Source organism: Trachinotus anak, unplaced genomic scaffold, assembly GCF_046630095.1.
Source record: "Trachinotus anak isolate AG129_WGS33_773 ecotype Australia unplaced genomic scaffold, CSIRO_AGI_Tana_v1 ptg000025l, whole genome shotgun sequence".
NCBI lineage: Eukaryota > Metazoa > Chordata > Actinopteri > Carangiformes > Carangidae > Trachinotus > Trachinotus anak.
In genome coordinates this window covers 18671257-18685420 of record NW_027273876.1, presented here as the reverse complement: position 1 = coordinate 18685420, position 14164 = coordinate 18671257, and the positions used below count along the sequence as shown (strand labels likewise).

Sequence of the window (14164 nt, the reverse complement as noted above, 5' to 3'; positions counted from 1 at the left end):
ATCTTAAGTCGGTGCACACTAAAGATAAGCAGGAGGTTTGTTCAGTCTGTGTGCAGTGTAGAAGCCAACAGAAAGGCCACACATGCTGCTAGTCAGTCATGAGATATTAAGTTTTGAACTTGTACGTGAAAGCTAATAGAACAGGTTAAATGTGTCTACATGGTGGTAGCAGTGGAAAGCGAAGGCGGAAGTAGACCAGGTGAACGCTCTCTTGCTCTGCTAGGATTCCTCTATTCAGCTATATGTCCCTTTAAACACGCTCGGTACCTTCCGGACTCACTCGGCGCTGCTCGTCGTCGTCCCCTTTCACTGCGGCTCCATCGCCGAGCGGACTGGCCCGCTGCTCTCATCCGAGACCTCGGCGCAAACTGTCGGATCTATCAAACCACTATCGACGGCTCCGTGAAAGCCTCCAGCTCGTGTCCAAATGCAGGCGATCAAATGTGTGGTGGTCGGCGACGGGTAAGATTTGAAACACGCAGGGCACCAGCACATTTTCTCCTGTGTGATTCAGTGATGCGTCCACGGACGGATGGATGATGGGAGGATGCTATGTAGGAAAATGAGCTGGGGCTCACCGATCTGTCGGTCGCGTCGGTTTTCCGCGCTCCGCTCCCCGGTGTTCGACAGATCTAATCGATGGTGTGCTTTGTGGGTGCATTCGGTTTGTTCCCGTCGTGCTCTCCGGTTCATTGTAATGGTGAGAGCGGTGCGCCTCGGGATGCTATGCGGGAACACCTACACGCCTCGCACAGCTCGCAGGCCACTGGAGGCAGGCTGAAGTGCTGATGCACGCTAAGGAATTTGTGGCCCTGTCAGTGGCAAACAGGCCCCGCTGCCCTAATTCTGCTCTGTGAGCCTTTTCTTACTGCATCCACTTCCCATTCAGCTACATGCACTGGTATTTGTGGGTGGACTTTATTCATTGATGTTGTCAAATCTTAATATCCTTGCTAGCTGCAGATTGAGACCAGGAAAAATGTGCTCTTACATTAATGCCACTTCTTAGAAAAATTAAGAATAGGCCTCAGATTGAAGTCACATTCATGTGATTAAAGTCGAAATGTTGAAACAAAACAATTTGACTTTGTATTCAATTTTAAAATGCTCTTTTTTGCAGAATTTTGACTTCCTCTTTCTGAGATTAATCTCAGATCTCTGAGAAAAGTTTGTGACCTTGATTCTGCACTGTAGTAGATGAAACAATACTGTAATTTACAAATGTACAGAAAAATAGTGTTAGGAATTGTCAAAGGTCATAGATCTTTTAAAGAACATTCTGCTGATTTTACAGTTCAGCTCAGTTTACTGGTCATGGGGAGTAGCTCCTGCTCAGCTGAGAAGAATAACCCAAGTGGTGTCATAGGGTTGTGTCGTCTTGGGCTTTGGAAACTACATATTTATAAGAGAAAGCTGGTTGAGTTTGAAAGATGTGGGTGTTACTAGGCAGAGAGCATCTAAAGGTGTGGTCAGACTAAATGTGAAGAGAATTTTATTGCTTTGTGTTATTTGTACAAATGTGTGCTTTTTTATAGTCAGTTTTTGATCAACATAAACTGTGATAGTACTTGCTGTGCTGACACCATGTAGCTAGCTATTTTGTGTGTGTGTGTGTGTGTGTGTGTGTGATGTCCTGTTCTGTGTTCAGAAGGCGTACACATTATCCCTGATATTATTTGGACCATTTGACCTGTGGATTGTTTTTTTATTTTGTCTTTATTTGCCCCAAACATCACAGGTGTAAGTAATGAAATGAATGATAGCTGAACTCCATTCAGCTGCTTCAGTTTCAGGGTCCTTGTGTGGTTCCTGTTAACTCACTGTCACACTGTCATGACTTACCTGGAAGCAGAGCCGTGGTTAATGTTATTAACACATGTGCTATAAAGACAAGTCAACATGTCTGTTTTGAAAAAGGCCACCAGCTGCACAGACATTAGCTCATGAATGCATTATAAGAACGGGTAGTGGTCTCAAAGATGGCGCCCATTCACCTGAATTAAATTGCTCTCTGGGTGCATGAGCCAAAAACATTTTCTAGCTTTCCAGAGTACTTCTGCGTGATGTGGCCGACTGCACATGCTCCGCCACTGTGTCCTCCACTGGCTCTGCCTTTGCATTCCGGCTCAATCTATAGATTTTACAATGTTTTAATGTCACGTACATAAAGATCACTTTTCTAGGCTGTGGCAAAGTTACAAATATACAAATATAAAACCTGCACTGATTAAAAATTCATTATACAAAGAATATTAACTGACCGTGGTTGCATTTGGAGGTGACCTGCCTTCTCTTTTAAAATGGTCATCTGTAGTGAGATTGTGTGTTGACACCATCTGAGTGTGTGTTCATGGAACAGTTCAGATTCTAATTAATGTCAGAGACTCCAGTTCTTTCTCTTTTTTTCTTCCCATTTTATTTATGTCTCCACAGATTCACGTATCACATTTGGGGCATGTGTGAATTTTTCACTCAATTTTAAACAGTTTCAACTCACACCATGAATTTATGGGCTTCAAATTGTGCCATCCAGAGCATCACTTTTTTATATTGATCTACTGTATATGTCAGTATGTATTACAATAGAGCTGCCATTGGGAGGAGTAATCTTGAAATGAAAGTCGTGCTCATTTCATAGACAGTGATGGATGGACATGAAAGACTCCTGGTTGAATCATCAGTACAAAAGATGTGTGTTATTAAAATACATTTTAAAAAAGTGAAATACATTTAAATAAAAAGTCAGATGCAAAACCGAAGATGTAAAAATATAAGTGGAGAAATTAAATACAACTCCTGAGGTGTGTTTTCACATTCAGAGAACTGATAACAAAATCTTATCTTAATTCAGATTTGGATGAATTCTACCACTATGACACAGTGTTTTGGTCCCACCTCTAATAGCTTCAGTCTTAGCAATAGTCTTTTCAATTTTGCACCACCCAATTTGTGCCTTCTCCATAGCAACAGTAACTGAGGCTCATAGGTGTTGTAGTATGTAGTATGTACAAACTGATGGACAAACATGAATAATTCAAAATGATGGTCATAACATAAACATATAGAGTTTTAATATTGATGAATAGAGACAGAATAAAGAATAGACAGTATCAAGATGCATTGTGGGAAGTGTAGGATACAGTGATTTTGGAGCTTGACCCAACATATGGACTGAAAGTCAGGATATCACTGCTACAGTCTCTCGTTGATCACCCAACTTCATGGAGGTGTGTGAATGCTAAGTCACTAGAATACCTGTTTAATGAGATGAAGACCTTATGACAATGGTCTTCCTCTTTAGATAAAATTTAAAAATGAATTGAAGTTGTCAGTATCAGTAATTTTAACTCCCTCCCTCTTGTTATTTACTCATCCTCTATATTTCATAGGGAGCTTCTGTGTCCCTCAGGCAATATGAATGTAGGCCAGTGTCTGTGTGGCACTCATGGAAAGGGAGCAGCAGCCTGCCTTTACACACACACACACACACACACACACACACACACACACACAAACACATACAGCCATGCGTACATTCCTCCATACAATCTATACAGATCTAGTTTTTGTACACATGAGTGTGGAGCTGTATTGAAACGCTGCTGTCCTTCTCCCCACCCAGGGCTGTGGGTAAGACCTGTCTGCTGATTAGTTACACCACCAATGCCTTTCCTGGTGAATACATCCCCACTGTGTGAGTAAACCACACACTACACATGTTCTCACTAGGACTCAGTTTAATGTGTCTAAATGTATTAGTCCTTATTGGGTAATACTGCAAACCAATGAACATGACGGATTTATGGAAATATTGTTTTTTTAATAATGTTTTGCATCATTGTTTTGGCCTGTCGGGCATTTCACCTGCTGGATTGTACAAAAACAGAAAATCTTGGTTATTTTATCTATAAAAACTGAATTTATCAGGTTTATTCACGACTGTACAAAAAGTAGTTTGACAATATAAAACAAAACACATGACTCAGTCTTGACTTGCTAGCCTTTTGTTGAAATTTCAACCACATTTTACAGTCTTCCTCAGTTAAGCTTTCATACAAATAGCTCAGTTGTTGACCAAACTGTAAACCTGTGATCATGATCATTGATTTGAGATTTTTTTTGTTTGTCAAATTAGTGTATATTTAAACAGAAAATGAACTACATCACATTATATATGTTGAAATTTTTGTGGTTAGGTGACAGCAGAATAAACTTCAGTGATTTTATTGTATCACAGAGATGTCAGTGTTTTTCCAATGTTTAACCTGTTGGGCACTTTTTTGCCATCTTATCAGGCATTAGATTGATACCACTGACTTATCTGTACAGTAAATATGAATAGGCTAAGCTAAGACTAAAAGCAGAGGGAAATAGCTAGCTCGACTCTGTCCCTAGTGCCCTTAAAGCACATCAATTAATAATGTTAATGTTAATAATGTAGAAGATGTGGTTTTGCTGTGAGTTATGTTTTGGACTAATTCTTGGCTGGGATTGGTAACTGGAGAAATGTAATGGTGTATGTGCTCTGGCACCTGTAAAGCCACAACTTGTTTTACACATCAGTGTTAAAGATTAAACATGTTTATTATTTAGCTTTAGAAGTGTTGGTAGGTGCTGGTATTTTGTGACAGTCTCAGGTTTGCTCTTTCTTGCTGTTTCTTTGTGGTAAGATAAGATAAGCTAAACTAAGCTAAGCTAAGCTAAACTGCTTGTCCTAACCTTACATTGACAGGACAGATACAATTTAAGTCTCAGCAAGAAAACATCTAAGTATTTTCCTAAATGTTGAACTAATGCTTTAAATATACTTTACCACCTAGTGTCAATCAATTAAACAAGTCAGAAGCTACTCAGCTCATCACAAACTATTACTAGTATAATAATTAAGTATAAAACTTATGTTAAAGTAAATAAAAATTTCCCGTGAAAGATTCAAGATTCAAGATTCCTCATTTGTTTAAAGCAATTGCCCCTTGAAAAAGTGAGATTTTCTTACCCCTGATTTTAGTTCTATTCAAACAAAATCAGCTGTGTGTTTGGACTGTCTCCTATCCCTGCATTTTATAAATATATATGTTGTATCCTTCCTGCAGCTTTGACAACTACTCTGCCAATGTGATGGTGGATGGAAAACCAGTGAACCTGGGCCTTTGGGATACAGCAGGACAGGAGGACTACGATAGGCTCAGACCACTGTCTTACCCACAGACGGTATTCACACTCATTCCCCCCGACCCCACACACACACACAAAGAGAGACTCGTGCACTCTCGCCTACATGCTCAGCTCTGAAACAGGTTTACAGCATTTCCAGAGTAAAGCACAGGATGGAGCCAGCTGCACCAGCATGATGCTACTTTACGATGTGCTGCACCAAACAAACTAGTTCTTAATAGTCAATAGTTAATGAATGTTTATGTATGTATCTGTGCTAAGATTGAAGAGTAAAGGACATGACCTGGATTTTGGTGGACACATAATTACAGATACATGATTATGTAAACAGTGTCAACAATAACCCTAATTAAGATAATCTAGGTCAGTGGTTCCCAACCTTTTCCAACTCACAGCCCACTCAAAAATCCAACTCTGTAACAATACGGAGACCAAATAATACATTCCCAGAGGACTTTTTATTGTGATGATAATGACCGAACATTCAGGACTGAGCTGAAAACAGCAGGAGCTCAATTTTTATTATATTTATTTAATTTTTCCTGTCGCTAACCAGCTATCCATTTGATACTCCAGTTTTTGCCATGGATGTAATCTATTAACGCACAATCAGACAGGGATAGCATACAAGTATACAATAGGGTCTGGCTGGTGACAACATTAATGTTCTTATCATTGGCTTACCACAGTGTTCGGCCGTAATACGTGAAAAAAAAAAACAATGAAAGGAATTTTTCAACATTTTCAATGTTTTTAAATATCATTTCTTTTTAAAACATTTACAAACATGCTCTATATAATTATCATTATAACATTTTTATAATTAAATCTTTTTTATAATAAAATCCACCAAAGTTGTACTGTTTTGCAAATGATTTGTCGGGCCACTTGCAATACCTTCACGGCCCACCAGAACCACTGATCTTGGTCTCCTAGAATGGTGAAGAATTTAGTTTATCTAAATATTTAATTACATGCCACAAAATAACATATTTGATTTGATTACAAAATATTATTCATATAACATTAAACTTAATTAACATATAAGGTGGGTTAGTTGCATAATCAGATAGTTCCCTTTAATTGTAAATTAAAGACTACCAACTATGAAACACATGTTTCTCCAGCTATATAACTGAAACAGTCTGCACTAAAGTTTTTTGATATTACAAAATAAGTGATTTCTTGTTATACTAACAAGAAAAGTTTCTTGTTGAACATAATTATTTGGCATGTAGTTACAACAAGAAAACTATGTCATTATAACATGAAACTGTCTCATTATAATGTGAGAACCCTCTGCACTTATTAAAATTAATTAATTAATCACTCTTAGTTGATCAAGACTTTCTTTGAGAACAGCCCTTAATAAAGAAGTATTAGTGTCTTCTAAGAACAAATAGGCTTTTATCTGTCAATAAAATTAAATAAAATGTGTGGCTTCGTACACACACACACACACACACGCACACACACACGCTCAAACACACACACACACAGATCTTGATCTCAACTAGCCATCTCTCTGGTTCTCTCCCAGGATGTGTTCTTGATATGCTTCTCCCTGGTCAGTCCGGCCTCCTTTGAGAACGTCCGAGCTAAGGTCAGTACGCTGACTGACCACCCCCCACCCCCTTGTCCCTTCCATGCCGAGTCTGACCACAAGGAGGCACATCTATGGCTCCACCTGGCTTATCACACTGCTGCCCTACCTGTCCAGACCACGGCTTAGAACGGTCCAGATTTGAACTCATCCCCCCAGTGGATGTGGTATGGAGATACGTTGTAAGACGAGGTCTGAACGAGTCCAGATACTCTGCAGAGGGAGGGGGTGGCTGGCTGTGGTTTGGTCTGCTGAGCATCATGAGACGCTTTCATATGAAATCACACTTTGCTCATGGTCCGGCTTCCCTCTGTAGAGTCTGTTTGCTTCTAGTCGGTCGGGATCTGTTCTCTCATCATATGATGTGATTTGATTGGAGGTTGCTTTGCCTGAGGATGTTTTGTGTTCATACAGCTAAACTTACTTTCAGACTGATGTATTAAAATGAATTTTTCTATTTTCACAACTCACAGAGTCTGTTGAATGTCATCGTGGAAAGGCGCTTGTCGCTCTGCCTCCGTATCCAGCTAACTCTTCTCTCTCTCCTCTCTCACTGACTTTGTCCTTTGTATATGCATATGTATGCTTGTGTGTGTGTGTGTGTGTGTGCGGTGCCTCAGTGGTACCCCGAGGTGAGACACCATTGCCCCAACACACCCATTATCCTGGTGGGCACTAAACTGGATTTGCGAGATGACAAGGACACCATTGAGAGGCTGCGAGACAAGAAGCTCTCCCCCATCACCTACCCGCAGGGCCTGGCCATGGCGAGAGAGATTGGTAAGACTGAGTATGGCATGTGCACAGCTGGATATGGTTTGCATGACGATTTAGTCATTTATTACCATTTACTTAGCTCCAAATCGTGAGTGATGATTATGTAGCCTTGTGATAAGTGAGGTCAAATATAGGGAGGAAGTTATTATTTCAGTTCAAGTCTAACAGTGAATCAGGGACTGCCTTATTGTGAAGCTGCCACATATTTGCAGCAGTCACATTTCAGCCAAGTTTGATTGATGATCATATCTTTTACAGCAGGTATTTCTCTTTTTAAAAAAATCACAGACATGTTAATCACTGAGCTTTAGAGGTGTTGGACACAGAGCCAGACTTCCAGTCTTTATGATAAGCTAAAGCTAACAACACCCTGACTCCAGCTCTGTTAGCAAAAGAATCAAGGGGAACTTTGCTAAAAACAAAACATAGAGTAAAATCACTAACCTAAACCCTTCATGATAGCTTCTTTGTTCAAACCCTCATATATATTTTACATACAGCTTATATGACTGTTGACTTTCATCCTAAGCATAATAATTCTGTGCAGCCATGGTCGGGTGAAAAACCTGCTGAGGCTACATCACAGTGCCTCTCTGATCTGTCTCAATGCAATGAATCATACTAAGAGTTGGTCTCTGCCTGGATGCATTTATGTTGCACTAGTTACACACCTCTGCGCACCTGGCCAGTTGCCGTGTGCTTCTCACATTGTCAGCTTTGTCAAGTTATTTTTGGTCACACCCTCCCAATTTCCCATCCCCATTTGAATCTTGGTGAGCCATTGCTACACATGTCTCTGAGAACTGTGTTTCCCATCATGCCCCTCTTCCTGGTCCTCAGGCGCTGTGAAGTACCTGGAGTGCTCTGCGCTGACCCAGCGAGGCCTGAAGACGGTATTCGACGAGGCCATCCGAGCCGTGCTCTGCCCTCCGCCAGTGAAGAAGAGGGGAAAGAGGTGCACCATGTTCTGAGGAGGAAACACTGCTATTACACTACACTGCATCACCATGAACAACAACCACTACTTCTCTGAGAGGATGAGAGAGAAAACTAGTGCGAGTGAGTGTGCACTGCTGAGATTGCTTTCTTTATATTGATGTTTTTTCAAAGTGATATTGGTAACACGACCAATATTTACTCTGATTTTTTTTTTACCATTACTGAATAGTTCATAGGTTCTGAAAGACATTGACTGTCCACCTACTTTGTACTCATAGAACCACATCAAGTTGCCATGAGGGCTGACAAAGGTTTCTAATACTCGTCTTCATACTGTAACATCTCTTCTTTCTCAGCCATGCTTGCTTGAATTAATGCAGTGTTGACTTGATAGGAAGTGAACTATGAATACGCCTTCAAGTCAGAAGTTACCCTTAGCTTCTGAGCTAAGATCAGCATTTGGAAATAAAATACTACTGCCTGTATTTATAGAATTTCACACATTGAGTCTAAAATAGAGTTAGTGTGGTTCCTCAACAAGAAATGAGGACGATATATTGAAGGGAAATTCTGGTTTATTACAACAACGCCTCAGGTTGCTGTCATAGGTTTCAGCCATTATTTCTCTTGGCTATGATAGCATTGTGCTCACCAAATCAATTGCTGTTATGTTTTGGAAGCAAACCTCCGGGTTAGTCAAACTTGTTTGTAAGAGATGTATCACCTGAACTTGAGGCCCAGTCTTTGTCAACATCTAGGGTCTTTATGCTCCACATTCCCTGATCAGTGTGTTAAATCATATTACCCCACAGAAATCTGGGGCCAGGTGTGTTGTCGGGTGGGGTTGTCAAAGGGGCCCAGCGGTACATTTTTGCCCTTAACCTGTTAGGTGAAGCTGCCCATGGTCAACAGTAACAGCTGTGTGACTGCTTTCTCGCCCTATCAGATATTTCAGCAAATACTTTTGATGAGTACAAAGTTGTCAGTACTGATATGAAAAATGGATAAAACTAAAAACATCTATGTCTGAAAGGATTAAATGGAAGATACCTATAATATTCAAATAGAAACCAAAAGTAAAAGCATAAATATTTAACTGCAGTGACTCTAAACTGATCACACATTTTTCCTTTTCTATTTCAGCCTTGCATAAATTTGTAAAGGCTGAATCTTGACCCATTGTACTACTCTTATCATAAGGTCATCAGTTTACTCAGGTGAAGACTGAGAGATGAGGCTGAAAAATGTAATTTACAAGGTTAACAATTAATAGTCAAGCTGCAATAGTAATAGTAGTTTGACAAAAAAATCATAATGAAGGGTCCGCTTACTATCTCTTTCACAAGATTTTAATTGCATCCCATGGTCTTCGTCAACAAAGACTGTGCCATGATGAGGACTTCTCTCTAAGTCCGTCTCTGGGCCGTGTTTGCTGATGAAGCTCACGAGATATGGCTCTGGAGAGGAAGCAAGCAAGTGGACTTTTTTTGTTTAATTACCTTACGTTTTGTGAAATTGAAACATTTCACTGTTAGCAAGGTGGAAAAGTTGTTCTCAGTCTGTGCGTTATTTGTTTTTTTTTAACACTTGTGTTCTTACTTTCGACAAATATCTGATCTTAGTCAAGTGTCTTTGGGTAACTTTATCTAACTGTGAACACGTGACAGACGAGCATGCCAAACATGGGGGCTGTACAACCTTGCTGCCTGAGTTCTGCCTCTGGGGGTGGAGGAACTTGCATGGGTCTTAAAATATTCTGTCTTAATTTATCCCATTGTTTAGATCTTGTCTCTGTTCTGTGTGTGTGTGTGTGTGTGTGTGTGTGTGTGTGTGTGTGTGTGTGTGTGTGTTTGAGTGAGTGTTTGTCACAGGTGTGTACATGAACGCTCAGTGAGACGGTGTTGTTTGACAGTTTGGGATAGCGCATAAAAGACAGTATTGTTTTAAGCCAAGTTTTTAGTGTCCAGTTTTTGGTACTATTTCATATTGTATTGTAGAAATACATAAGACTTTTCAACACTCTGTGGACATAAAGAAAGAAAAAAATGGGTATCAATAACATCTAATGATGTACAGAATAATCCTTAGAAAAGGAATGCGTTATGAATATCTATCTACATGTACCTGAATATTTAGCTCTTAAAACTAAAACAGTTGAAACTAAAGGGATTATAGTTGCTTATGTTGAAGTTAGAAGTGTTGGTAACAGCGTACAATAAAGGCGCCAATCTTTGTAGAGTTTGTCATGGTGGCAAACGCCGCAGATTGCACCTTTATGGCATGCATTTCTGTATGGTTGCAGGCCTGCAAGTGTGTCTGTCTCCGTCGTGTGGCAAGACACAGCACTGCAGTCCACTCTGTCATGCTGTCTTTGGTTGGCATAGCAAACTGTGTGGTTGAATCATGTCATGTGGTCCTGCCTAGCTAAGATGTTGAAATGTAGCTGAGAAATGCAGCGAAAAGTTCTACTCTACTATTGCATGGAAGTTCTCTGGTTATTTGCCCCACTGTAATTCTTAGGAGAGGTTGTATGATGAAATGCATTGGCCATGTACGTATGTAATGTAAGATGACTTGTATACTTGTTTTAACTGTTTGTCTTATTTTTTATTACTTCACATTTGTGTGGTGAAATATTTCAATTTTTTGTATACTAAATACAAATGTATATGTAAAGTACTCTGCCGTCTCAACTCCTTTTCTTTCTCTTTATTCCACAACAACCACATGAGGAGGTGCCGCATATGCACCTATTCGTCCATCCATTTTCTATAGGGCTTATCCAAACCGGGTCGTGGGTAGACTGCAGCCAATCCCAGCTGACATCGGGCGAGGGTGGGGTACACCCTGGACAGGTCGCCAGTCTATCACAGGGCTGACATACAGAGACAAACAACACACTCACTCACACACCTATGGGCAAGTTAGAGTCACCAGTCAACCTAACGTGCATGTGTTTAGTCTGTGGGAATAAGCCAGAGTACCCAGAGGGAATGCAGACATGGGGAGAACATGCAAACTCCACACAGAAAGGCCCCAGACGGGGGATTTGAACCCAGAACCTTCTCGCTGTACCGCCGTGCCCCCAAGTACAGAGTTACATGTAATATTATAAAAGAAAAACAGGTTAGTGGACAGTGACACTTCCCATACAGAAATGTAATACAGGACATATATGTGCCTATATCAAGAGCAATGTTGCGATATATGTCACCTATCAGGGGATATACTGTGATTACATACATACATCCTCTTTGTTATATGAAGACATACATACATGTCTGAAAATTTGCATAGGTACATATATAAAAAAATATTTATACAATGAATTCTTATCATATATGACATCTTATAAACATATTTGTTAACAATGTATATTTACATAAGCAGGAGTATTAAAACAACATACATATAAAAATGATATATGCTATATGTTTTTCTGATTAATTTCTCAGTCATTTTAAACATGTTTATCTTCACATTCTGGGAAAATGGTCTCAGACTTTTGGACCTTACTGTATATAATATCAGTATATATTGACAGGTTATGGGATAGATATATATTCATGTAAATATGTCTGCGATATAAGAATACATACATTTGTATTTGTATGGAATAGACATATATGTCAATATGTTAAATTATTCCAATTTTAATAGCTTTCATATTTAATTTATGTATTTTGGACATTCAGTATATGTACATATATTACATTTGCATATAGGTTACATATAGTAAATAAACAAATGTATGCAAAAGAGCCTCAATATTCAATAGCCACTTTAAATAAGTGTTAATTTTTTTTAATTATCATAAGTTGTTTTTACATTTGAATATTTTTTCAAGTTTAATACAGCTTGTAGTAAGCCTTTAGAATAATTAATTAATCAGTTTCTCTCAAAATTAGGTTTTGAGAATCTGGATTTTCTGTCAAACATAAAGTGAAATGAGTAGATTATGGTTTAATTAATTTTATTTTCCATATATATAAACTTTCCTTTGTGACTCCGCTCCATGTTGACATGACTGCATCGCATCGTCTCTGCAGATTTGTCAACTGCACATTCATGCTGCCAATCTCCTGTTCTACCACATTACAAAGGTGTTCTACTGGATCCAGATCTGGTGACTGGGGAGGCCACTGAAGTTCACTGTCATGGTCATGTCACTTTTGCTTTGTGACACGGAGCATTATCCTGTTGGAAGTAGACGTCAGAAGATGGTGAACTGTAGCCATGTGCTGAAGAGAAGCACATGGTCAGCAATAATACTCAGATAGAATGTGCCATTCAAACCTTGACTGATTGGTATTAAGGACCCAAAGTAAGGGCCCACCACCAACCTGGACTGTTTACACAAGGCAGGTTGGGTCCATGGATTCATGCTATTGACACCAAAGTCTGACCCTACCATCTGCTGCCTCAGCAGAAATCCAGATTTATCAGACCAGGCTGGGTTTTTCCAGTCTTAATCTGTCCAGTTTTGGTGAGCCTGTGTCCACTGCAGCCTCAGATTCTGAATGTATGTATACACTCGCGCAATCATATAGAAGCACAATGCATAAAATAATGCAACTACAGATCAGGAGCTTCAGTTAATGAGACAAAGTCTGATTATATTAAACTAAATAAAGTGTGGTATGACTACCTTCGTTTTACTAGTATTAACGGTTCAGTACAACATCTGGCAATAATAATACACAGCATCTAAGGCTGTAATTCAGCTCCATGACAATGATTCACATAAATCAATTCATATAATGTAATATAAATCTCTGTATCATCATTACTCAGGTTGATTCTAACCTCATCTGCAAACATATTAAGCCCTGTGTAATGTATAATAATCACCCTGCATAATCACTGAAATAAATGGCAAAGAAGGGCGGAGATACATTTTAATAATGTACTCACATTAGCACAAGCAGCACAGGAAATCTGTTGGTTGTACATTGAATGGATATATTTAGTAAATTAAGTTGACCTGTTTGTTTAATGTAGTGAGATGATGAGATAGGTTGTTTCTCCTCTGAGCAGGAGGGTGGTGTGCTGGGCTGTCTCATGTTGGTCAGCATGCCAGGAATCCCCCGTCCACCGGCAGAGTGACTCCATTCGTCATGTTGCTCTTATCACTCAGCAGGAATAAAATGCTGTTCACCACGTCCTCCACCTCTGCACACACACACAGGAGCTCAATTAATATTTGGGTCAACAAATTTATAAAGTGTGTGTGTGCACATATGATTGTAGCACTAGAGAGGAAACATATCTGAAGAGTTGTAAATGGTAATAGCACACAGACATTTAGTTTATTCCCATGCTGATAAAAAGAGTAGATACAGGTCTGGTCCTGCTCTTTGCTTTCATCTCAAGATCCCAATTGTGAAAACCATGACCAGAACTGAGTCTTGGTGGAGTCTAACACTGACCAAGAACTTTCTACACTTCACTGGAGACAGTGTGGACACAGTTCTCACTTCAGTTATAAGAAGACATATAAGCACAAACACATATAGACTGCATGAGCTGGCGAGGATGAACAGCTGCTCCATTGTTCCGCAACCAGGGTGGAATCCACATTCCTGAATCTGAATCAACCTTTTCAGCACCCTGGTATAAACTCTGTGAGGAGGCTGAGCAGCGGGAACACTCCCTCCAGGTCCCTTGTTT

General features: G+C 39.6%; 2 protein-coding genes across 5 annotated transcripts in view; one reads left to right on the top strand and one right to left on the bottom strand.

Moving 5' to 3' along the window:
* The first annotated feature begins 282 nt into the window (after window positions 1-282).
* Window positions 283-11173, top strand: rac3b (Rac family small GTPase 3b). Its single transcript, XM_071461802.1, has 6 exons — window positions 283-462; window positions 3623-3694; window positions 5094-5211; window positions 6716-6778; window positions 7399-7558; window positions 8396-11173. The coding sequence occupies exons 1-6, from the start codon at window positions 428-430 to the stop codon at window positions 8524-8526; spliced, it is 579 nt and encodes a 192-aa protein (XP_071317903.1). The 5' UTR covers window positions 283-427; the 3' UTR covers window positions 8527-11173.
* A 15-nt stretch (window positions 11174-11188) lies between these two features.
* Window positions 11189-14164, bottom strand: part of dcxr (dicarbonyl/L-xylulose reductase) — a 9261-nt gene continuing 6285 nt past the window's right edge. For 3 of the 4 annotated variants that reach the window (XM_071461798.1, XM_071461801.1, XM_071461800.1), the window contains exon 9: window positions 11189-13666. In XM_071461798.1, coding sequence (XP_071317899.1) covers window positions 13563-13666 — 104 coding nt within the window. In that variant the 3' untranslated portion in view covers window positions 11189-13562. The remainder of the gene's footprint in view (window positions 13667-14164) is intronic. The other variant, XR_011685000.1, reaches the window with a different exon arrangement.